This window comes from Cydia fagiglandana, chromosome 15 (genome assembly GCF_963556715.1).
Source record: "Cydia fagiglandana chromosome 15, ilCydFagi1.1, whole genome shotgun sequence".
NCBI classification, from domain to species: Eukaryota; Metazoa; Arthropoda; class Insecta; order Lepidoptera; family Tortricidae; genus Cydia; species Cydia fagiglandana.
In genome coordinates this window covers 18,068,699-18,092,197 of record NC_085946.1, presented here as the reverse complement: position 1 = coordinate 18,092,197, position 23,499 = coordinate 18,068,699, and the positions used below count along the sequence as shown (strand labels likewise).

Here is a 23,499-nt window from a genome sequence, read left to right as displayed (position 1 = left end):
CAAGGGGGCAAAGTTGTTGTTTAACCGCTCGTGCTAATCTTGAGCGTTGCGAGGGTTTCAAAGAACTAGGGTTAAACAAAATTTGCCCCCGAGTGAAACACAAAAGCGCTCCGCCGATTTGCGCAGGCATTTATGCTAATAAGTCTACTTCAGTGACTATAACTGCGGTCAGACTCAATACGCCAATAACTAATGTTGAATGTTAAAAAACTATGTTACATTCCATTTAGGTACAACAAGGACAATTCTCGTCACCCGTGGTGTTGTCAAGTTTTTTTTTGTTTACTAAACTCTATAGATAAGTTAATGTCGCCTCTGTGCTAGACAGAATATTATAAATGGGTAAATAAAACAACTATTGCCAAAATATTTTTATATATTTTTGGAATGGTCTTCTCGCTAGCTTTCATTTTAAATCCATATTACTATGGTAAGGGTAAGACCCCACCCTTCCCCCTATTTTTTCAATTTGAGGCGTCATTTTCAAAATTTATATAGCCTATTTAACATTACCCTCCTGACGCAGTTAGGTAAAAAAAAGTACTGCTCGCCCTTAGAGTCGGTCAAAGGCAAAGGTTAGCCTTTCAACGATAACGATAACATTAAAGAATTTTTGACTATCTGCGTGCCGCCACCGGTGGGACTTGATCACTTTACATATCTTTAGTGTATGACATCTATTTCAGTTTATAAACAGATAGAATAACACATAATCTAAACATAAAACGAATTAAAAACTAATATATAATTATAATATTAATAAAGAAATTAAACTAATAACTAAACATACTAAACTAAAACCACCTAAACCTTGAGCCGTTTGGTTTGGAGACGCTTGGGCCGTGGGGTCAAGGCGCGCACAGCGTTTATAAAGAGTTAGCCAAGCGCCTAATGCGCCTTAATAGATGCAACGGGTGACCGGAAGGGTGGAGCTTACCTCGCCCAACGCATTGGCGTTGCCGTTCAGCGCGGTAACGCCGCCAGCCTTCTGGGCACCCTACACAGAGGGGCAGGGGCAGGGGCAGACTTGGGGCCAATTTTTTATTTGTAGGTTTTTCACTTTTTAGGTAGTTTTAGTTTATAAATAAGAAAAACTAATGATTGCGGAATAAACTATAAAAAGACACCCCGTTATTCATAAAACCCCGAGTTATTCATAAAACTTTACAGGCCCGATTTAGTTAAATTATGTTTTATCCCGTTCTTAGAAATACATGTAAGTCAAAATGCCAGATAAAGACAAACGATTCTAATTCAAGTCAGTAATCCTTCGAATAAACGGAAGTGGGGTCTAATTTATCTTGCAGGACTTGATACATACATTGCAACTTTAAAGTTTGTAAAAAACCTTTTATACACCACTGTAATAGTTTAACAAATAAAAACTTTGACTATTGACTTGGTATTCGAAATGCATGGACATGCCAGTTGCTGAGAGGTGTGTCTCAGCCGGAATGTGAGAACTTTTCTTGGCTGAAGCCATAAGCCTTCTCGTTCGATAGCTATATATTATTTATTTATTTATTTACCCATATAGCAATTATATAAAGAGAGGAGATTCAGAGTGTAGCCTTGAGGTTGCCAAGTCAAGCAACCAAAGCCAGGTGTCACGGTCTTCAGGTCCTCAGCAGGGTATGAGTGGAGTGGGCAGCGTTGGAACATATGCTAAGTGGTCTGCTTTTCCTCTCCGCATTCGCAAAGTGGGAAAGCCGTCTATCTCCATTTGTGTGTGGCTGAATTGCAGCGGCCATGTCCGGTTCTCAGCCCGTTCAGGCGGCACCAGATTTTCCGAGGAAGGTGAAACCTTTTGGTTTTTCAGTCAGGTCAGATATAGCAGACCATTCCGCTTTCTACCTATCCGAAATATTAAAGCTGCTCAGGCTCCCAGGATTCCGGGATTTCAGATGCCGAGGGGTTGGGCGGCAGAATTCTTCGTGGACAGGCATTGCGGGGGTTATTCGTGATCTTCTCAGCCTCCCTCTTCAACGCCTGGAGTCGTCGGATGTGAGAAGGGGCAATGTGACTCAATGACAGCAGCACGTGGCGGCTGCAGATCGGATAGTGCCTGAGATGCGACGCATGGTCTCGTTGAGCTTAACGTCCAATGTATGGGTATGTGCACTTTCAAGCCTCCAATATGTTATGACTGAAACAGAAACAAATTAGATTAGATGAGGTCATATGTTGTATAGTTAGTGGCGCTTTACTTAAAGCGGTTCATTGGCAAATTATGAGAAATTCAATAATAAAGTGACAATTCACTTTTAGAAAGCTCTCGGTTTTAAGTCAGGGGGATTTTTTGTTACAGTTGTCCAAATTATCGATTGAAAATAAATTGAATTTTGTTGTAGTGACTACTTATCCGTTATTAAAATAGTATTATGTATTAAGTGTAGTTATGTACCACCTCGCCATAAAAACAAACCAAATAAAACCTTATTTATCAAAATTTGTCTCAGTTATTCAGATACTACGCTAGGGTATACGACACAAACATAACCACACACATACATAAGCTGCTAAAATCATAAATACCTCCTCCCATAGTCAGGTATACACACAAAAAAAATTCCAGCTTCCAGCAGTAAAGAAACCAGCTTCTACTCCCAAGCCCTAACAATATAAATAAGTTTTTGCCAAAAATATCAATTTTGATACAAGCTTTTATCGCTGACTGTACTTTTCTTTCAATAGGCAACTAGATAGTAGGAGATCCCCCATATGGTCGACCTTCACCAATCTGTCTGACGGATGAAACTATGAAAATATGAAAGAAAATATGTTCCCGAACATAAATAATAGGGTTGCCTAAAGAAATATGGTCAAGGTTAATTTTAATATATTTTTGAAAAAAATATTTTTTTCGGAAAATTTCACCGATTTGTCTGACGAACGAAACATGTTTCAATGTACCAAAAAATATGAAAAAAATCACAAATTCAATCAAATAAAATTAAAACAAACTTGATCAGTTAAGTCGTTTATGAGTTATTGCTAAAAGTCTTATTTATTTATTTAAACTTTATTGCACAAAACATAAAAATAATGTACAAATGGCGAACTTAATGCCTAATGGCATTCTCTACCAGTCAACCATCGGGCCAAACAGAGACATGTAAAAATGGTGCAAGGAGAACAGAGGCATTTATTAGAACATTGGAAAACAACTGAGCAACGAACAACTAATAATTCTGATAAACTACATATAGAATACACAAATAAATATACTAGAATATATATAATTAATATACTAGAATATATATAATTAATATACTACTACATATTTCATACATACTCATAATATATAATATATAATGATGGACACTACTCGAACTCTTGTTTCAGCAGATACTTATGTAGCAACCGCTTGAAAGCTAACTTGCTCGGGGCTTGTCTAATATTGAGAGGGAGTGAATTCCAGAGACGACTCGCCTGGACAGCAAAGGAGTTAGTCGTGAACCCAGTGCGGTGAGCAGGAATTGAGAGTTTGAGAACACGAGATGTACGCAGCTCACAGCCGGGACGAGGAGTATCAAACAGGAACTTATTCTTTAGGAACTTATTCTTCTTCTTATTTAAAGTCTTCCCTTCTTATTTTAATTAAAAGCCTGGCAACCCTTATTTGTGACCGGATTTTCGCAGGCAACCCTATACCATTGTATTTGTAATAAAATTACCATCATTTTGATGTATAATTCAAGCGTCAGACAGATGAGTGCAATTATCGATATAAAATCACCTCTTTAAACACGGCAACCACATAATAGTGACCGGAAAAAGATAGGCAACCTACATGATTTATGATGTACAAGTTGTATACTTTCCATTGAAACTTGTTTCGTTCATCAGACAAATCGGTGAAATTTGCCGAAAAAAATATTTTATCAAAAAATTATTAAAAATAGCCTTGACCATATTTCTTTAGGCAACCCTATTTACTAATGTTCGGGAACATATTTTCTTTCATATTTTCATAGTTTCATCCGTCAGACAGATTGGTGAAGTGAAGGTCGACCATATATGTGGGATCTCCTACTAAGAGTCACACCAAACAAAGTCTGCAGCGGATTTGATAGCCCACGCAGTGTAAGTGTTATGTACCTATACGTCATAATTTCATAGAAATTTGAAGTTAAAAATGACACTTGCAGTATGTGGGCTATCAAAATCGCTGCAGACTTTTTACGGTCTGACTATAATACGCCATGAGTCAATTCTAACAACACCAAGCACAAATAGTTTGCATTGTTTTATCAGTGTTCCCATGGCCACCTCATGTCTCCATCAACGGATCAGCTCCATGTCATCATAATATTGCAATTGTCATCCAATTTACATATTGCTATATTTGTTATGTATGCAAAATTTAAGCTCAAACGGAAATCGGGAAGTGGGTCAAACCTAGCTGTGAAATGTATATGGCCAGCTTTAGTGCTAACATATTTAACTGTTCCTATACTTGGTCAAGTAGATCTTGTCAGTAGAAAAAGGCGGCAAATTTGAAAAATGTAGGCGCGAAGAGATAGCGTCTCATAGAAAATTTGAAATTCGCACCTTTTTCTACTGACAAGACTTGCTTGACCATCTATAGTATTCCTATATTATGGCTCCTCTACACGATGGGTCAACGCCGGCCACTCCAAGGGACGCATTTATGCGTTAGAGGGAGCAAGTGATATTGCTGCATGGCTGCGTCCCTTGAAATGGCCGGCGCTGGCCCATCGTGTAGAGGAGCCATTACATGTTATAAGTAAGAATATTGTACGAGTACATGACTACTCAAACAACAAATTTTCTTGGGGCTTGTCTTTTAGGTAGAGGGAGTGCATGCTATAGATAGGTTGCCTGAACGGCAAAACAATCAGACATAAAACCGTTATGAAGATGAAGGACTGAAAGTTTAAGTGAGCGGGAGGAATGCATTTCACATCCGGGATGGGCATAAAAACTAAATACTTATTAATAATATTTTATCTTTGTCATAAAGTGTGTATTTTTCTTTGTCATAAAGTGTGTCTTTTTCTTTGTCAATAAATTTTTGTTCTTGCTACAAAACCAGCTTTTAGAATATACAAACAGGGTAAAAAAAAAAATTAAGTTTTTAAAGTGAGGTGTACGGGTTTCAAATATTTTAATATTTGTTAGAATCTTTATGCACTTTTTATGCAGTGTGAATAAATGTATGTAAAGTTTACAGTTTAGCAGTTTCTAGTTAGGTAATTAATCTAAATTTGGATCAACTTTTACACATCATTGTTGCCATAACAACTTCCTGCAATTATAGTAGTGATAGAACAGGTTTTTAACAAACTTTTGTCACTTAGCAGAACATAATAGATAGAATGACAAGAAATCTATACATATAATAAAGCTGAAGACGGTCGAAAGTCTGTACATGGAAGATATTTGAAAAAAAGTTGGCTGGGGATACTTAGAATCGATAACAGAACACGTTCCAACAGTTTTTAGAATTTTTGTCTGTTTATCTGTTTGTCTGTTTATCTGTTTATCTGTTTGTCTGTTTATTTGAACGCGCATCACGTGAAAACGGCTGAACGGATTTTGATGCAAACTTTACTAATCTGTCGAGAAAATCTCCGGCCAGGTTATAGGCTATAAAAATTTAACCCTTAAAAGAGGGGGTAGCCACAGCACTCGCTTGATTTAAGTTTGCCCCTGAATCTTATGACGCTACTTAGGAAGGAGGGGCAAACTTTTTACAAATATGTGCTACCACTATTGAGTACCCTGGTAAACCAACAGATGGCGCTGAATTTAATACGTAGTGACATGAATAGCCACCGAGGAAGGTTTTTGCCAAATTAACTCTAAGTTTAGATGAGGGGGTATTACGGACATCAACAAATTAAATTGAATAATTATGTCGATTTAATAATATACAACAAAATTAAACGACAGTAAATTAATTACCCCTCATTGCACAGTGCCATCTTTTTCACGACTACCCAAAAAAAAAGAGAGAGAGAGAGTGTATTGTGTTTTCGGCGTTCGTGTTTGTATATAGGTATATATTTATTTACTTATGTGAGTTTTTTATTACACCTTATAACTTCTGAATGCCTTAACCTTAGCCCGACGTACGTGACACGCCGTACGATTACCACAGCCGGGTTGAAAAAATAGAACAAATTTTAAAATTAGGGACAGACACATCGTTTTTTACCACACGATTTTTTTTTAGCTGTCCAAAAGCAAATTTGCAAAAATAATGGCGTGTAATTCTTTGGAAAACAATTGGTAGCAGTAGAAGAGTCGTGATTACATGCATAGATCCGATTTCAACCCACTCTTTTGCGGTTCGGCGTTAGGTCTTATGCGAGGCCTTCTGCTTTACGGCAAAGTTGATCTTCTGCCTTAATTGTACACTTGAACGTGGATCCAAATCCAGCTTTCCTCTTTCGCAGCTGGGCCTACTGCCTTGCTCACACTTCGCCAATTCAATTCACTTGGTCAATTCCAAGCTCCGCTTTCTTGCATCTTTTATGCATGAAAACAACCTCGCTGAAACCCTTAAATATCGAGCCCTATGCGAAGCTAGGCTGATAGAAAACTGTCCCATCCCTTCTTTGTATAAAATCCTGGATTCGCGCCTGGTTGGGACTAAAAGTAAAATTGCGTTTTTTATATCGAAAAATTTTCGCGCTCGCTTCGCTCGCGTTTTTAATAACTTTCTAAGGTATGATAAAGGTGACATTCGGGTGGCGACTGCAGCAGCATTACTCTGTTGCAACGTTACTGTTGCGGTACTGTCAATTTTCGTCATAAAATGATGTGACTGATTTCCATACTAAAAATAAAAATGTACAACTGTCTATCACATTGCGTTTTTATATCGAAAAATTTTCGCGCTCGCTTCGCTCGCGTTTTCAATTACATTCTAAACTAAGATATGATAGAGGTGACATTCGGGTGGCGACTGCAGCAGCATTAGGTACTCTGTTGCAACATTACTGCTGCGGCACTGTCAATTTTCGTGATAAAATGATGTGACTGATTTCCATTCTGAGCTGTAATGCGGCAATGAACTTCACTCAATTTACCAAAAAAAAAAGTACTCTTAATGACCCTAGGGAGAGGGGGCACCATGGTCTAGAAATGCTTAGGGCATCAAAATATCTTAATCCGGCACTGCTTCGGACTTAACCCGACGTACGTGCCGCGCTGTACGCGTTCCAAAGCCGGGCGCCTTCGGCGCCCTCATACTAAAAGAATCTGGCGTAGCCCGACAACGTGGCGCGCTGCACGCGGTCCAAAGCCAGGCGACTTCGACTTTCTCATACTAAAAGAGACCTACGTGACACGCTGTATGGTTACCAAAGCCGGGCGCCCTCATACTCAAAGAGTCGGGCGTAGACCGACGCACGTGACACACTGTACGCGTTCCAAAGCCGTCATACTCGAAGCGTCGGGAGTAGCCCGACGTACGTGGCGCGCTGTACGCCTTCCAAAGCCGGGTGCCTACGGCACCCTCATACTAAAAGTCAGGCGTAGACCGACGTACGTGACACGCTGTACGTATTCCAAAGACGGGCGCCTCCGGCGCCCTCATACTCAGAACGTCGGGCGTAACGTACGCGTTTCAAAGCTGGGCGTCTTCGGCGCTCTCATACTAAAGGAATTGGGCGTAGACCGACGTACGTGACACGCTGTACGCTTGCCAAAGTTGGGCGCCGAAGGCACCCTCATACTCAAAGCGTCGGGCTACGCCCGACGCACGTGGCAAGCTGTACGCTTTCCAAAGCCGGGCTCCTTCAGCGCCCTCATACTAAAAGAATCGGGAATTGCCCGACGTATGTGGCGCACTGCAAGCGGTCCAAAGCTAGGCGACTTCGAATTTCTCATACTAAAAGAGTCGGGCGTAGTCGGACTACTACAAATCGCGCTCTAAAAAGTATGAAACAATAAGATAGAATTCTTTTAAGAAATTATCATGCAGGAAATTATAAAATGGTATAATTCTTTGAATAAAAAAATACAGCGTAATGTAATTTACTATTTTTTATATATTTAGTAGCTTACTGACACAAACCGAATTCCACGCGGGCGGAGCCGCGGGCACAGCTAGTAGATAATAAGTGTCAATAATATTAACCCATGGAGCGCCCCAAAATTACCATAGTATGGAACTCCTATACTAGTTACCAGCACACATGTGACAGTAGGGCGCTCCACGGGTTAAAAGACACAATAAACTTTTCATGATTTTAGTTTAGGAAAGGTGTACTCACATCTTAAATCCTTAATTCTTCTGGATCCATTTTCCTTCACTGGCCGAGCCTGGTTTGGTGCCACATTGATTTTCTTACTTTGCAGCTCGAGTCACGATAAGTCTGACAATAAAAATATAATGAATAATTATGTATAATGACACATTTGTTTTTTGTCGGTGTCCCCACTTCTATCCCTCCTCGCAGTGACGGTTTGGAGAGTAAGTTGTTTTAGTTTCAATTCTCAGCATAGAGTAGGTATAAGTAAAGAAAGAGCCTATGGAGTTACCACTGTTTCTTTACTCAAAGTTAATAAAACAAAAAATAACAAAAGGAATTTGATTCTTACAAAATAATTTGAGATGAATTTGGAAAACGTAACAAAAATAAGAAGTTGATCAACTATGGTTTATGTGACAACGACTTGGTATGACGTGTTTGTCAATTCCCTTCGATGTCGAAACATGCGGATTCTACTGTACTTGTAATGCTGTGTATTTTAAATAAGAAAGTTTATAATGAATTTTAGATATCTGAATGTTTGTTCTTAATCTAGTATTATAGCATAGTACTTACTAACTTCCATCCCTGCACTGATCTGTACCTACGAGCATGATTATGCATGCTCTCTTAGAACTTGTGTGCACTGTGCAGCATTGCATTTTGTATCTCTGGATTCCGAGAGGCTCATGGATCTCCCTGTAGACGGACAGGGGATGCTGAGTGATATATTTCGCTAGCATTTTCTTTTGCGACGAAGCATCAACTGAAATTAAACATATTCATGATGACAAAACTAGTTAATGATCAAACGAATTATAAATTTATCTATGAATAAATTTGAGAAACTTACATTTTGGGTGGAATTTCCTTCAATTTTCACAGCAAATCAGTATTTTTCTTTAACTTAGTTTGTATTTTCACTACTTGTTGTTTGTTTATTGGTACTTACCATAGACATAATATATAGAGACGGTGTCTCAGCGAGCTGTCACTGTTGCCACTTTTGTTTAGTGTACGATTAACAATGAGGCCTACCTTGCTGTAGCCATGTCGATAAAGTCATATCGATAAACTATCGACATTTCTTGCAATTTTAATTTTACTTCATAGGCTTAACGATACCTAAAATGACCAAAAACGTATTTATTCTTTATTGTGGTTATCAGATCACAATTTTATAGTCACGCCCCAGCAGGGAACCAAGGGAAAGTTCAGATATTTAATTAAAATACATAAATACCTCCTAAAATAGGTGTTCCGCAATAATTGAATTATATTATAATATATTCATTATCCATTCTTCTTCTTCCTCGCGTTATCCCAGCATTTCGCCACGGCTCATGAGAGCCTGGGGTCCGCTTGACAACTAATCCCATGATTTGACGTAGGCACTAGTTTTTACGAAAGCGACTGCCATCTGACCTTCCAACCCAGAGGGTAAACTAGGCCTTATTGGGATTAGTCCGGTTTCCTCACGATGTTTTCCTTCACCGAAAAGCGACTGGTAAATATCAAATGATATTTCGTACATAAGTTCCGAAGAACTCATTGGTACGAGCCGGGGTTTGAACCCGCGACCTCCAGATTGCAAGTCGCACGCTCTCACCGCTAGGCCACCAGCGCTTCCTATATTCATTATCCAATAGCATTTCAATTATGTTTATGTTTAACGAAGATATTGAAGCTTCAATTTTTGTTTATGTTTAACGAAGATACTGAAGCTTCAATTAATCGCTATTTCGTTCCGCTGTGTAACGTTTATCGATATATAACATGATTAAAATCGACTTTTCACATCTCTAAAAGAGCACACATATACGCTTTTACGCACACATACACAGCTTGGGCGCATCAAGAAAGGCAACACTTGATTTGAAGTCCACCTTGTCAACAGTATGGTTGTCCTTTTTTGACAAACGGCATTTTTAAAAGAGCGAGGAGAGAGAAATGATACTAGTTGCTGCGCCGTGAAAGAGAACAGAAAGCGTTGGGCCCTTGGTACTTACGCACTTACACTTACGCGATGCTTGTCAATGTCAAGACTGTCAATTGAAAACACGATTATCCGTGCATGTTAATAACATGATGTTATAATGTAAGTCAATTTGCATAGACTTATAATATGTATATAGAGACGGTGTCTCAGCGAGCTGTCACTGTTGCCACTTTTGTTTAGTGTACGATTAACAATTTAACACCACCGTGCTGTAGCCATGTCGATAAAGTCATATCGATAAACTATCGACATTTCTTACAATTTTAATTTTACTTCAAAGGTTTGACGGTATCTAAAATGAACAAAAACGCTTTTATTATTTATTGTGGTTATCAGATCACAATTTTATCGTCACGCCCCAGCAGGGAACCAAGGGAAAGTCTATATTTAATTAAAATACATAAATACCTACTAAGATATGTGTTCCGCAATAATTGAAATACATACATACATACGTACATATAATACATATAATCACGCCTATTTCCAGGAGGGGTAGGCAGAGACCACGGATTTCCACTTGCTACGATCCTAACATACCTCTTTCGCTTCCTTCACATTCATAACATTCCTCATACACGCTCGCCGGCTTAGGGTGCTCTTGACCTGGCCTTTCTTCAGGATTTCCCCGATCTGATCAGAGAAAGTCCGCCGAGGTCTACCCCTTCCAACTCCCACTTCCACTTTTCCTTCATACACTCTTTTTGTCAACCTTATTTCACTCATTCTTTCCATACATACCATTCTCAACATACCTTTCTCAATTTTTGTCACTACATCTACATTCAGTCCACACTTTTCCCTTATCACACTGTTCCTAATTCTATCTTGCAATCTCACACCACACACACTTCTCAACGCTCTCATTTCCACTGCATTCACTTGGCTCTGATGCTTCTTCTGCCATACCCAACTTTCGCTACCATACATAAGTGTAGGCACCAACACCCCTCTATGAACAGCCAACCGTGCTTTTTGCGACACCTTCTGGCTGCTCATAAAAGCGTTAAGTGCCCCATTCACACGATTCCCAGCATTCACTCTCCTTTCAATGTCTTCATCATGCTTACCGTCCCTAGTGAACAAGGTTCCCAGATACACAAACTCTTTCACTTGTTCCACTCTTTCTTGACCAATCGAAATTTCACGGTTTGTCATATTTTCTTCCTTTTCAGATACCATTACTTTCGTCTTGCTTACATTTATTTTCATTCCTTTCCTTTCAAAAGACCCATGCATTCTAGTCACCATCTCCTGCAACTCATCACCCGATGACGCTAGCAATACCAGGTCATCAGCGTAAAGAAGACATTTGACGGATAACCCACTCTCAGCCCACATTCATCATTTTTCAAATCATGCAAACTACTATCCATGAACAGATTAAACAGCCACGGTGACGCTACACATCCCTGCTGCCTAACACCCTTCTCGATGCTAAACCACTCAGTGTACGATCCGTTTACTCTCACACAAGCACTGGAATCCTCATAGAGCGATTTCAGTACCTGAATGAGATGGCCGCTCAATCCATACATCGACAGTACCGACCAAAGTTCATTCCTCACCACTCTGTCATAAGCCTTTTCCAGATCCACGAAAGCGCAATAGACCTTTTGACCTTTGGCCAAATACTTTTCGGCTATGCATCGCAAGGAAAAGACTTGGTCCGTACATCCCATACCCTTTCGGAATCCCGCTTGTGCATCCCATACTTTCTCATCGGTTTCTTTCACTACCCTTTCAATCAATATCTTTGCATACAATTTGCCGACGACGATGAGTAAGCTAATGCCTCTGTAGTTTTTGCAATCCAGTTGTGGTCCCTTTCCTTTGTAAAGAGGTACAATGACAGCCTTGCACCAGTCCCTGGGCACTTGACCGGTTCTAAAGCACATATTGAAAAGGCGACACAACTGACTTGCTACAATGCCTTGCCCAGCTTTCAGCATCTCGACAGAAACTTTATCATATCCCGCAGCCTTTCCTGATTTCATTCCTTTCAACGCTTTCACAATTTCATCCATGCTAATACTATCTTCATTCTCCGACACGCTTTCAATGCTTTCATTCAACACCGAAATTGGCGTGTTTGTCTCCTCTCTATCAAACAAACTTTCAAAATACTCTTTCCATCTTTTTAAGATGCATTCTTCCTCATTCACTAATCTTCCATTCTTGTCTTTTATTGATTTTAGCTCAAGAGTCTGGGTGTTACCCCTGGCCAAACGAACGGACTTCCAGAAAAACTTTATATTTGGAAATCTTGAGAGAGCCTTTCTTCCATTTTATCTTTCTGTTCGACTTTCTTTCTGTCTACTAATTCCTTTACTGACACTTTCATTCTTCTATAATTCTTTTTCGCTTCACTGACTTCGTCAAATGAAGCAGTGTGATTTCTTTGGTTAGCTCTTGTGGCTAGCCAATCCAACCACAACTTTTTCTTCTCACACACTGCTTCTTGCACTTCTTTATCCCACCAAACATTCTTCTCCTTTTTTCCTTTGTGCCTCTTACATACTCCACATACTTCACTTGCCACACTTACTACTTTATTTTTAAAATTATTCCACAACTGTTCAGTCTCACTAATCTCATTCATAGCTTCGAATTCGGTTTTTAATCTACTCTTATACTCCTATTTTACTCCTTCTTCTTGCAAATTCTCCACGTTTATTCTTTTTAAATCGGCAGTAACTGTACGGGGTCTTTGTCGCCATCCTTTAAACAAGCCACTTAATCGGCACATTACCAGGAAGTGGTCAGTATGGATACCCGACCCTCGATACACCCTGGAGTCGATAACATTCTTCCTAATTCTTTCATCGACTATCACAAAGTCAATCATACTTTTTCTTTACATTCTCCGCCTCTCGAGTGTATAAATGTATCCATTTGTGGTCAAACATCGTGTTTGTTACACAAAGGTTCCACTCTTGGCAAATCTCTAACAAACTTCTCCCATTATCATTTACTCTCTCGTCACCGTGCATTCCAAGAACCTTTTCAAATCCGTCCCTTTTTATTCCTACCCAGCCATTGAAGTCACCTAACAAAATTAATCTTTCATTACTCTTACATACTTTCAAAACCTCTCTTAGTTCATTCCAAAATATCTGCCTTTCATCCCGAACGCGCTGTGATATACTCGCACCCCGGTCTACCGGAGCGTAAACACCTACCAAAAATATGCGCATCAGTCCCACTTTCCACATCAGTCTGGAATTCACACATTCAAATTCTCTCACACACTCAGCCATTCTTGCGGAAAGTACAACACCAACTCCCTGACAGGCGCGATCCGAACTAGGCACCCTAGACCAATACGCCGCGCCGTGTAGGTTCCATGCAAGGTCCTTTCCGTTTCGTCTCATTTACACACAAAATATCAATTTTTCTCTCATCCATCATCTGCAAAACCTCATTTAATTTCTCTTCCATTCCTCCTCCAACATTCAGCGTAGCAAAGCGGCTCTCCGTAAGCCGCTTTTCGCCCCCACGAGAAACGAGACGTGACGGGTGGCGTACCACGTCGCCGCCATTCGGATGATTATTATAATTTTTTTGAATCTCCATTGCGTTCCCACGAGTAATAGGAATTTAAATGTCCACAACAGCAGAGCCCTGTACTGAAGCAAGGCGGTTCACCACTGTGTCCTGTGTTTGGAGGTTTTATATTGGAGTTTTCCTTCTCCTAGACGGGTTGCAGCACAATGCTAACGAGGCCCATCTCCCCGGCCATATAATTGAAATATTTTATTATATTCTAATATATTTATTATTCATTAGCATTTCAATTATGTATATGTTTAACGAAGATATTGAAGCTTCAATTAATAGCTATTTCGTTCCGCTGTGTAGCGTTTATCGATATATAACATGATTAAAATCGACTTTTCACATCCCTAAAAGAGCACACATACACGTTTTTACGCACACATACGTAGGCTTAGCAAGGTTTTATCATATCGCGCGTGGAATCGACTGTCGTCTTCTAACGATAGTCGTAATTATATCGTTTTGCTGAACATGGCAACGGGCTACGATAAGAAAATCACGTCGATATCGTATAAAGTTATCGACAATCATTCATTAGTGACCACGATTCTCTATGCCTAGAGTTTTTGAAAAATCCATTTAATAGCCGGCCTTATTGAATTGTCGGACATGTGTCGGATGAAGTTTGAACGTGAATAGCTAGTTTTATTATTATACTACCAATTTGAAAGGTGGTTAAATGAGTGACATCCGTATATATATTAGCTTACATTATAATTTGCTCGGATTATAATGACTTTTTGTATCTGTGCAAGCAAACCTTTTCCGTTTAAAAAGTTTTTATTCTGTTTGACAACAAAGAGTTGAAAACTATTTGGCTTTCATACACAAACAAACAACACTCAATTTAATTTTCATTGCTGTGTTTTTGAAGAAGAAGAAATGCCCCCGAAAACAACAAAAATGTAAGTTGCACAAAACAACAGTAATTTATACAATATAGTTTCGTGCAGTTGGTTTATTCGTTAACTTAATATTTGACTGTTTTTTTCGGCCGATCAAATGCCGTGCAAATACGGATGCTGGTGGATTACATGGCGAGTAACACGAGATTTGCAAACCGCGAATACGATGGGCCTCTCGGAGCGCAAAGATATGAAGCGCAATGGGAGGCCCTCGCACAGGCGCTCAGGGAGCACGGGCCGGATAAGTCTGTCCAGGCTTGGAAAGTGGTAAGTAAATATAATTCCCATAACTAGGATCGCTCTGTGACTTGTCTGCAAAGAAGTCTTTCTAAACATGATAATTATTTAAATTAATTTTTGAATGAAATTACTAGAGATTGAATGGATAGTTGTTTGGCCGGATACCGGATACCAAATATCCGGTGGATCTCTAGAAATTGCAGTGCAATCTGTATAATATAAATAGTGCCATCATTATCACAACTGAATAATGTGGAAGTATAGTATAATGGCTAGTAAAATGAACATCTTAATTATATCTAAGGCATATTAATATACATTATAAAATATAATAATTATTATTTCAAAAACAGGTATAGGAATATAATTTGGCTGCTTAATTTTAAGGTGTCATTTAAAATTGCATGTGTCAATTATATTTTTTCTGTCAGACATGGCGTGACTTGAGCCGAAAGGCTCGGTCAAATAATGCTGCAGCCAACCGGGCTCGGGCCCAGACTGGCAATGCTGTGGAAATACCAATGGTCAGTCAGGAGGAACAGCTAATCCTGACTGCAATCGGAAAAGATACATCCGAGGGAGTGGGTCCAGAGGAGTCAAGGATTGAAGATGTAAGTTCACATTTTTTAAACCATAGATAAATAAGTAAGCTCACCTGTCAGGTTAGGTTTTTTATAATGTGTTTACTATGTATTTTTATTGTTTTGTAACTTTTTTTATATTTTACTTTTATATTCATATTTTAAACAACCTAACTTGAGTTGAAAAAAAAAATATAAAAATAATACCTTAAACTAGTAACCACAAAACATAAAACAAATATCGCGAAAAACTTCATTGCAAACCGAATAGTAAATGCTTGGAACAAATTACCCTCAGAAGTTGTGAACTCTACAAGTGTGAATCAATTTAAAAATAGACTCGATAAACTATCTAAACAGTGAAATCGTGCTAAGTGAACTATGATTTAGACGCACCAGCATCAGCTGCCTGTCTAAAACGAAATAATAATAATAATAATAATAAGCCCGCAGGGCAGCTTGTGGCGAGCTGTTGGGAAGTAACGACCCCACGGACCCGAGTGCTCCCGAGAGTCGGTCAGGGTCTCCGTCTCCGGCGTGTCTTCGTCGGTCGGAGTGGACCCCAAGGGGACCCGCAGGACTCTCAGCTCTGGCTTGCCTTAATTGGCCGTCCAGAGAGGAGTCGTTAGAGCTATATGCTCCAGGGGTGGAAGTGAAAGATGCATAAGACGCGAGTTGGCACAGTGGCTGTTAACAGCCACTGGGTAGAAAGCGGCGCACACCTCTCGACACCCCTGAGCCGCTCACACCGATGTTGCTCCTGGTCGTCTTCGCGACGGCAGTTTCAGGGGCCCATCTAGTTAGCGGCAAGTCACCGCCTGCCTCGATAACTTGTGTAAACATTGTTATGGCAGGTGTCCGTACGTCTTTGTAATAACCCAGTCTCATAGTCCACCCAAACTTCAATCCATAGACCGGTATACTGTTCTCTTTTTCTACAATAGTCCCAATGCCTGCTGAGACCGGTTCATGGGTGTCTATTGTTGCACCTGTGAACGGGTTCCAGCAGGCGTTCTACATGACATAAAAACTCTCCAAGGGGCCTCTACGTGTTGGATCTGTGTCCCCACGCAAGCCTATAAAAAAAAACCGGGATTTACAGGCCCGTGATTCCAAAAAAGGAGATACAAACAATAATAATAATAATAATAGTTTTAAAACGTTAATTCACTTGATGCTATGGCAACAGCTGACAAGAAAATTGTCCTTCTGTTGTACATTAAGTGCCCTATAAGGGCCACATGCACCATTTACTATCCCGAGGTTAACCGGTTAAACCTGGAGTTATCATGGATACCAGTAGAATTTGACACTGGGTTAACCGGTTAACCCCGGGTTAGTGGGTGCAAGTGGCGCTTAGTAACACATGGAGGTAATTGACATTTAATAACATTCATTTGGGTTTGGTTTGATTTTGTTTGATATTTTACATTTAACATTTGCTTGGGGTTGGTATAGTGAAACATTTTGCTATTTTATTCCCCAAAGAGGCGGCTCTCAACCCAATATTAATTTTTATGGCGCAACTCTGGGGTGACATAGAGTACAAAATAACATTTAACTGACTTTGGAAAAGGAAGAGCTGCTTTATTTATGAAAAAAAAAAACCGTAGTCGGGTAAAAGTTTTAACAACGTTTTGCTTTTTAGGGTTCCGTACCCAAAGGGTAAAACGGGACCCTATTACTAAGACTTCGCTGTCCGTCCGTCCGTCCGTCCGTCCACCTGTCACCAGTCTGTATCTCACGAACCGTGATAGCTAGATAGTTGAAATTTTCACACATGATGTATTTCTGTTGCCGCTATAACAACAAATACTAAAAATAGAATAAAATAAAGATTTAAATGGGGCTCCCATACAACAAACGTGATTTTTGACCGAAGTTAAGCAACGTCGGGCGTGGTCAGTACTTGGATGGGTGACCGTTTTTTTTTTGCTTTTTTTCCGTTTTTTTTTGCATTATGGTACGGAACCCTTCGTGCGCGAGTCCGACTCGCACTTGCCCGGTTATTTATCTCGATCTCTTGGCTGTGATATATTTGTACGGCAATTTTATTATTACTAATCTGTTTCATTATACTTATTAATCATATTTAAGTAACCAAAATAGCTCCTCATTAGTGTGCGGTGTATTCAGTGTTTGGTAGTACCATAATAGTCAAGCCAATTACCGGGTGTGGCCTGTAACACGAGCAAATAATTAAAACGTAGATTGTACTCCTCAAACGGTGACAATTTTGTTCAACAACTTTTAAAAATTATGAAGTATTTAGACTCCCTATTTTTGATACAAAATAAATATTATCTTCAATGGACGCCATTGCCACGCCATATCATTGTGATTGACGTTGCTTGTCACGCCTTAAAACATTACAAAATTCGCAACACATTGCGTCTTAGAATAAACTTTAAAATGTATTCAAAATCAAACCACAAGTTATTTTTAAAAGTCGCTGAACAAATGTTGGTCAGTATGAGGAGTACAGTCTACTGTTTAATTTTTTGCTCATATTACAGGCCACACCCGGGATATCATAATATGTACATATAATTTGCCAATTTATTATAGTTATATTTAGTATGAGTTATGATACAATAAAGCAGTGGTGGCCGAGTGGATTTGAAGTCCGACTTTCAATCCGGAGGTCGCGGATCCTAATCCTGGCTCGTACCAATGAGTTTTCCGGAACTTATGTACGAAATACCATTTGATATTTACCACTATCTTTTCGGTGAAGGAAAAACATCGTGAGGAAAGGAAACCTGTATACCTTTGCAAAGAAATTCAAAGGTGTATGTGAAGGCCCCAATCAGCTTTCGGCTAGCGTGGGGACTATAGCCCAAGCCCTCTCGCGCTTGAGAGGAGGCCTGTGCCTAGCAGTGGGACGCACATAGGTTGCATTATTATTATTATGTTATGATAACTGAAATAGACGGAACTACTAAAAGATATTAGGCTGGTTGTATGTACTTTTATAATTGTCTCAAATTCTGTATTTCCACAATAACTGTGTACTGTATTTCCACAAGGAACCCGCAAGTAATCAGTAGCATATAAAGGTTTTTTGTGCAACTTAAGTATGGGACAAGTAAATAAGTACTTAAATACAATAGACATTCCCCTTGTTGTAGATAGCGTTATTTATTATATTTACTGTGATATCACTTAGTTTCAGCTTGCTATAACATATTTTATGTCGACAGGACATCCTCAATCAACTAAAAATCCTCAACGAGACGCAACAAAAAAAATTAGAACTTTTAAAGGAGAGCAACGTCATGTTGGCGAATAGGTAAGATTTTTTTTATTACTGATATCAACTAACAAATAAACGCAATATTTATGTATGTATGTATGTATGTACTATGCAGTAGTAGTAACACGCGAACGAATGGACAAACACGCGTTACCCTGAGGTTGAACTAACTATCTACTTAAAGGCTCATTCTCTGACCCATTGATGTATATATTTAAGGACTGGCCTTACGGGCAATAAGAATGGGGACAGTACAGCGGTGTGACACCGCTACAACGCGATTGGTTGATGATCGCATCACGCGCGCAATTGGTTGATGAGTTTGCATCACGCGCGCGATTGGTCGCAACTAGTTGCGTTAGGCTGAACGATTGGCTCGAATTCGTGAGTGACACCGCTGGACTTTTTAGTGCCCATAAGGGCCATAACGCCAGTCCTTATATAGATAAAATACGCCAATGTTGACCTTGCCAAGGAGCAAGACCTTATTTCAGTTTATGAGAGCCTTTGGGATACAATATTATTAACGCCTGAATTACTCAAGATTCCTCAGATCCACAGATAAATGGTTCCAGACCGTTAGTCACCAAACAAGTCTGTATTCTGCGTTTTTGTTCCTTTGGGTTTGTTATATATAGCAAAGAGAATTTGAAATAGAGGCGAAGAATTGTCAAAGTAAATTATGTAGCCACAGTAAATTTGCTGCCATTTTTCGACAGTAAATTCAAACTGTTAGAACGCCATTTATTTGACTTTGATCCTTATTCATTCACTGATATGTATTAAGCTGTTAAATATTAATATTAACGCCATCTACTCGACACTAGACCAAAGATATGGTGCAATCTTTTCGAGCGATGGCGCCATAACCTTAATTTTGTTATTAAATAATTTTTAAGAAAAAAAAACCGACTTCCATGGGGGCTGATGAAAGATTATTGTAGATGGTACACTATGTAGAAAAGGAGGTAAAACCACCCACTTTTTTACTAGCATTTCGCTTCTGTATAATGGCTCCTCTACAGGATGGGCCAACGCCGGCCACTCCAAGGGACGCAGCCATGCACTATCACTTGCTCCCTCTAACGCATAAATGCGTCCCTTGGAGTGGCCGGCGTTGGCCCATCGTGAAGAGGAGCCATGAGGGTCGTAGTTCTAGCCTAACCTAACCCACTCCTCAGATAGCAGTTCGGTTCTGTGCGGATCGCAGTTCGAACCTAATCAAACCCACTTTTCAAGTAGCATTTCGTTTCTGTAAGGCTCGCAGTTCTAACCTAACCTAATCCTTGTTCGGTTCTGTGAGGATCGCAGTTCAAACCTAACCTAACCCACTTAATGGCGCATGCCGTGCGGTGTACGGGGGTTTAAGCGGGAGGGGCTAGTAAGATTGACATCATCGTACTTTATACCTACATTAATTTTATGGTAGGTAATCATAGTTGTTTATTTAGTTAAGGTATCATAGTGGTTTTCTGGGTCAAGGTCCGGGTCCGAGTCCGGGTCAGAGTCCGGGTCCGTGTCCGGGTCCGAGACCGGGTCCGAGTCCGGATTCGAGTCCGGTTCCGAGTCCGGGTCCGAATCCGGATCCGAGTCCAGGTCCGGGTCCGAACCGGATCCGGGTCCGAACCGGATCCGGGTCCGAACCGGATCCGAGTCCGAACCGGATCCGGGTATGACTCCGAGTCCGGGTCCCAGTCCAAGTCAAAATCGAAATTCGTAATCACCAAACGTGTACCATGCGTCATTGAAGAGTTCTGTTCTGGTCATCATCAGCAGTTCCACTTCATCAAATGCGACAGTTTTTAATGTAAATGCTTGATTTTATGATGAAAATACAAAAAAATCTATACGTATGCCTTTAATATTTGAGGACTCGATTCCTTATGGATCCCATCATCAGAACTCGAGCTTGACAAAAATGTGGCTTAAAAACTTAACTTGCTTAACGAACATAACGAAAAGGAAAAATCACCAAACGTGAACTATGCGTCGTTTAAGAGTTCTGTTCTGATCATCATCAGCAGTTCCACTTCATCAAATGCAACAGTTTTTAATGAAAATGCTTGATTTTCTGATGTAAATACAAAAATCTCTATACGCATGCCTTTAAGATTTGAGGAGTTCCCTTGATTCCTCATGGATCCCATCATCAGATCTCAAGCTTGACAAAAATGTGGCTTAAAAACTTAACTTGCTTAACAAACATAACGACGAGGACAAATCGCCAACCGTGAACTATGCGTCGTTGAAGAGTTCTGTTCTGATCGTCATCAGCAGTTCCACTTCATCAAATGCAACAGTTTTTAATGAAAATGCTTGATTTTCTGATGTAAATACAAAAATCTCTATACGCATGCCTTTAAGATTTGAGGAGTTCCCTTGATTCCTCATGGATCCCATCATCAGAACTCGAGCTTGACAAAAATGTGGCTTAAAAATTTAACTTGCTTAACAAACAAAACGAAGAGGACAAATCGCCAACCGTGAACTATGCGTCGTTGAAGAGTTCCGTTCTGATCATCATCAGCAGTTCCACTTCATCAAATGTCACTTTTTTGGATGTATATGCTTGATTCGTTGATAAAAAACCAAAAATCACTATGTGTATGCCTTTAAGATTTGAGGAGTTCCCTCGATTCCTCATGGATCCCATCATCAGAACTGGATTTTGACAAAAACGGGACCAATCTGTATGCATATACATTCAATCAAAAAAAGAATTTTCAAAATCGGTCCAGTAATGACGGAGTTATGGAGTAACAAACATAAAAAAAAATAAAAATAAAAACAAAACATACAACCGAATTGATAACCTCCTTCTTTGAGATTTGGAAGTCGGTTAACAAATTAACACATATCAGTGAAAAAATAAGGATCAAAGTCAAATAAATAGCGTTCTAACAGTTTGAATTTTCTGTAGAAAGGTGGCAGTAAATGTACAGTACATTAATTTACCATGACAGTATCTAGTGACATGTTTTGGTTTATCCTCATTCGATAATTTTTGAGTATTTGTCAGAGAGATCCAATTTACATAGATGGATGTGACTTTAAAAGTAATCCCACTGACCTAGACAAGTCTGTAGCGATGTGCTATTAAAATTAGTAGCAGACTTGTCTTGATATGGCTCTACAGGGTGATTCAATACTGATACGAAACAGTTGCTTATAATTTACGAAATGCGCAGTGTTAGTCCTGCTCACGTCTCCTGAATCACCCTGTATAGTAAGCGTTTTTAATTTAAAAGACATGTCAAGATCGCTAACCTTCTTTAAAGTTCTTTCTAATGCTAAAAATAACGAACTGTAGTTAATATCTCATACATAGAATAAAGGAACTACTTCTTAATTATTATAATAATTATATTTTGTTAATATTGTTTCAGTAATCTTTTGGAGGAGACGGAGAACATAGAAAACTTGGAGGATACTGAAATAATGGAAGAGGGAGACGATTAATAGTAGTTAATTAATGTGACTTCATTCTTTCACACTTCTTCATGTAAGGCGTTATGTTTGTCTACACTCAAGTATACAATTGTGTTTTTAGCTACTAATACGAAAAAATTACATATTTCTTAAATAACTCAATTCTAATATCACAGAGTTTATCTTATTAGTCCCTTATACCCTTAGAGCATTTGATAACTGGAGTCGCCATTAAGAGCTTACCCCTCTACCGAAAAACTTGCACAATTTTGCAAACTTTTGTATAAACTGACATGGCTATTTGTACATTACATACAAATCATGCAATACATTTGACGTCCCCTCCCCCGCAAAAATCGGCGGACTGTTTCGTACAGAAAAAGACAGCGATGCCGTCTCAAGTTACTAAATGCTCTAAGCTTATACTTACCTATTTAGATATTTAATTCTTAATGGAGAACAAGTAGCCAAATTTCATTTGAGATACCTTGGTGATGTAGGTACATTCATACGTGCTATGGTGGTGGTTTAGGTTCTACAGTTCACAGAACCTCACTTCTATTTAAAGTTGTAAGGTTTTGAAAAGGTTACTACAATAAGGCAATATAGAGGGCGCTACTAGGCCGGTTTACGTGAAACCGGTTCATATCTGCATTCAAGGGAGGAAGAAAGGAAGGAAAGTAGATTGTTAACCAAGTGACGAAAGGCACTAATGTCATATAATAGAGCGCCATTATGTCCGAGACACTACGGTACACTAGTGCTCGACGCTGCACTAGTATTCGACATGGGCACTTTATGTCAAAGTGACAAGGATTAAATTTGAATACAGAAAAATCTTCGCCGTTCAAATCTAACCTATATTACTTTGACATAAAGTGAACGAATAATATATAGTGCAGCGTCGAGCACTAGTACTTCTACCTTAGGTCCGTGGGGTAGGGGGGCTCAGGGGCTCCACAAGGCGCTCAGGCCGCTCAGCAAACGCCTAAGGGAGGCGACAAGTGACCGCGCAAAGATTGGCCATAGCAATCGGCATTAAATATTGGGCACCCTATGACCCTACCAAGGGCGCAAAATTTTGATAGGTATTTAATTTTTTTAGCTTTAGCTATCTTATATAATTATTAATAAATGAGTCTGGATCCCCTTTAAAACCAAATCTCAACTGCTTATCTTAAAATTTCGAAAAAAAAATCGTATATTTAGAACAAAAATGACCCTCTTTCAGGACATGAGAAATGAAAAAGCATTTAAGGCATATCCTTATTTAGGGACGCCATCTAGTGAGCTTTTGTGAGTA

The 23,499-nt window shown here is 39.4% G+C and overlaps 2 protein-coding genes and 1 long non-coding RNA gene across 4 annotated transcripts in view; 2 read left to right on the top strand and 1 right to left on the bottom strand.

The window, feature by feature from the left end:
- Positions 1-23,499, top strand: part of LOC134671494 (uncharacterized) — a 43,220-nt gene that overhangs the window by 8,269 nt on the left and 11,452 nt on the right. The gene's annotated exons all lie outside the window — the stretch shown is intronic.
- Positions 1,043-9,493, bottom strand: LOC134671137 (uncharacterized). Of its 2 annotated transcripts, XR_010099190.1 has the most exons (5): positions 9,472-9,493; positions 9,082-9,353; positions 8,805-8,994; positions 8,250-8,351; positions 1,043-2,146 (listed from the first exon to the last, which is right to left on the bottom strand). It is a non-coding gene; the product is annotated as an uncharacterized LOC134671137 (long non-coding RNA). The 2 variants fall into 2 exon arrangements; XR_010099189.1 differs by having other exon boundaries at positions 8,805-9,353.
- On the top strand, positions 13,863-22,338 carry LOC134671462 (uncharacterized). The gene is made up of 4 exons (XM_063529324.1): positions 13,863-14,957; positions 15,362-15,541; positions 18,715-18,803; positions 22,154-22,338. Exons 1-4 carry the CDS (start codon positions 14,805-14,807, stop codon positions 22,224-22,226), a joined length of 495 nt encoding a protein of 164 aa, XP_063385394.1. The 5' UTR covers positions 13,863-14,804; the 3' UTR covers positions 22,227-22,338.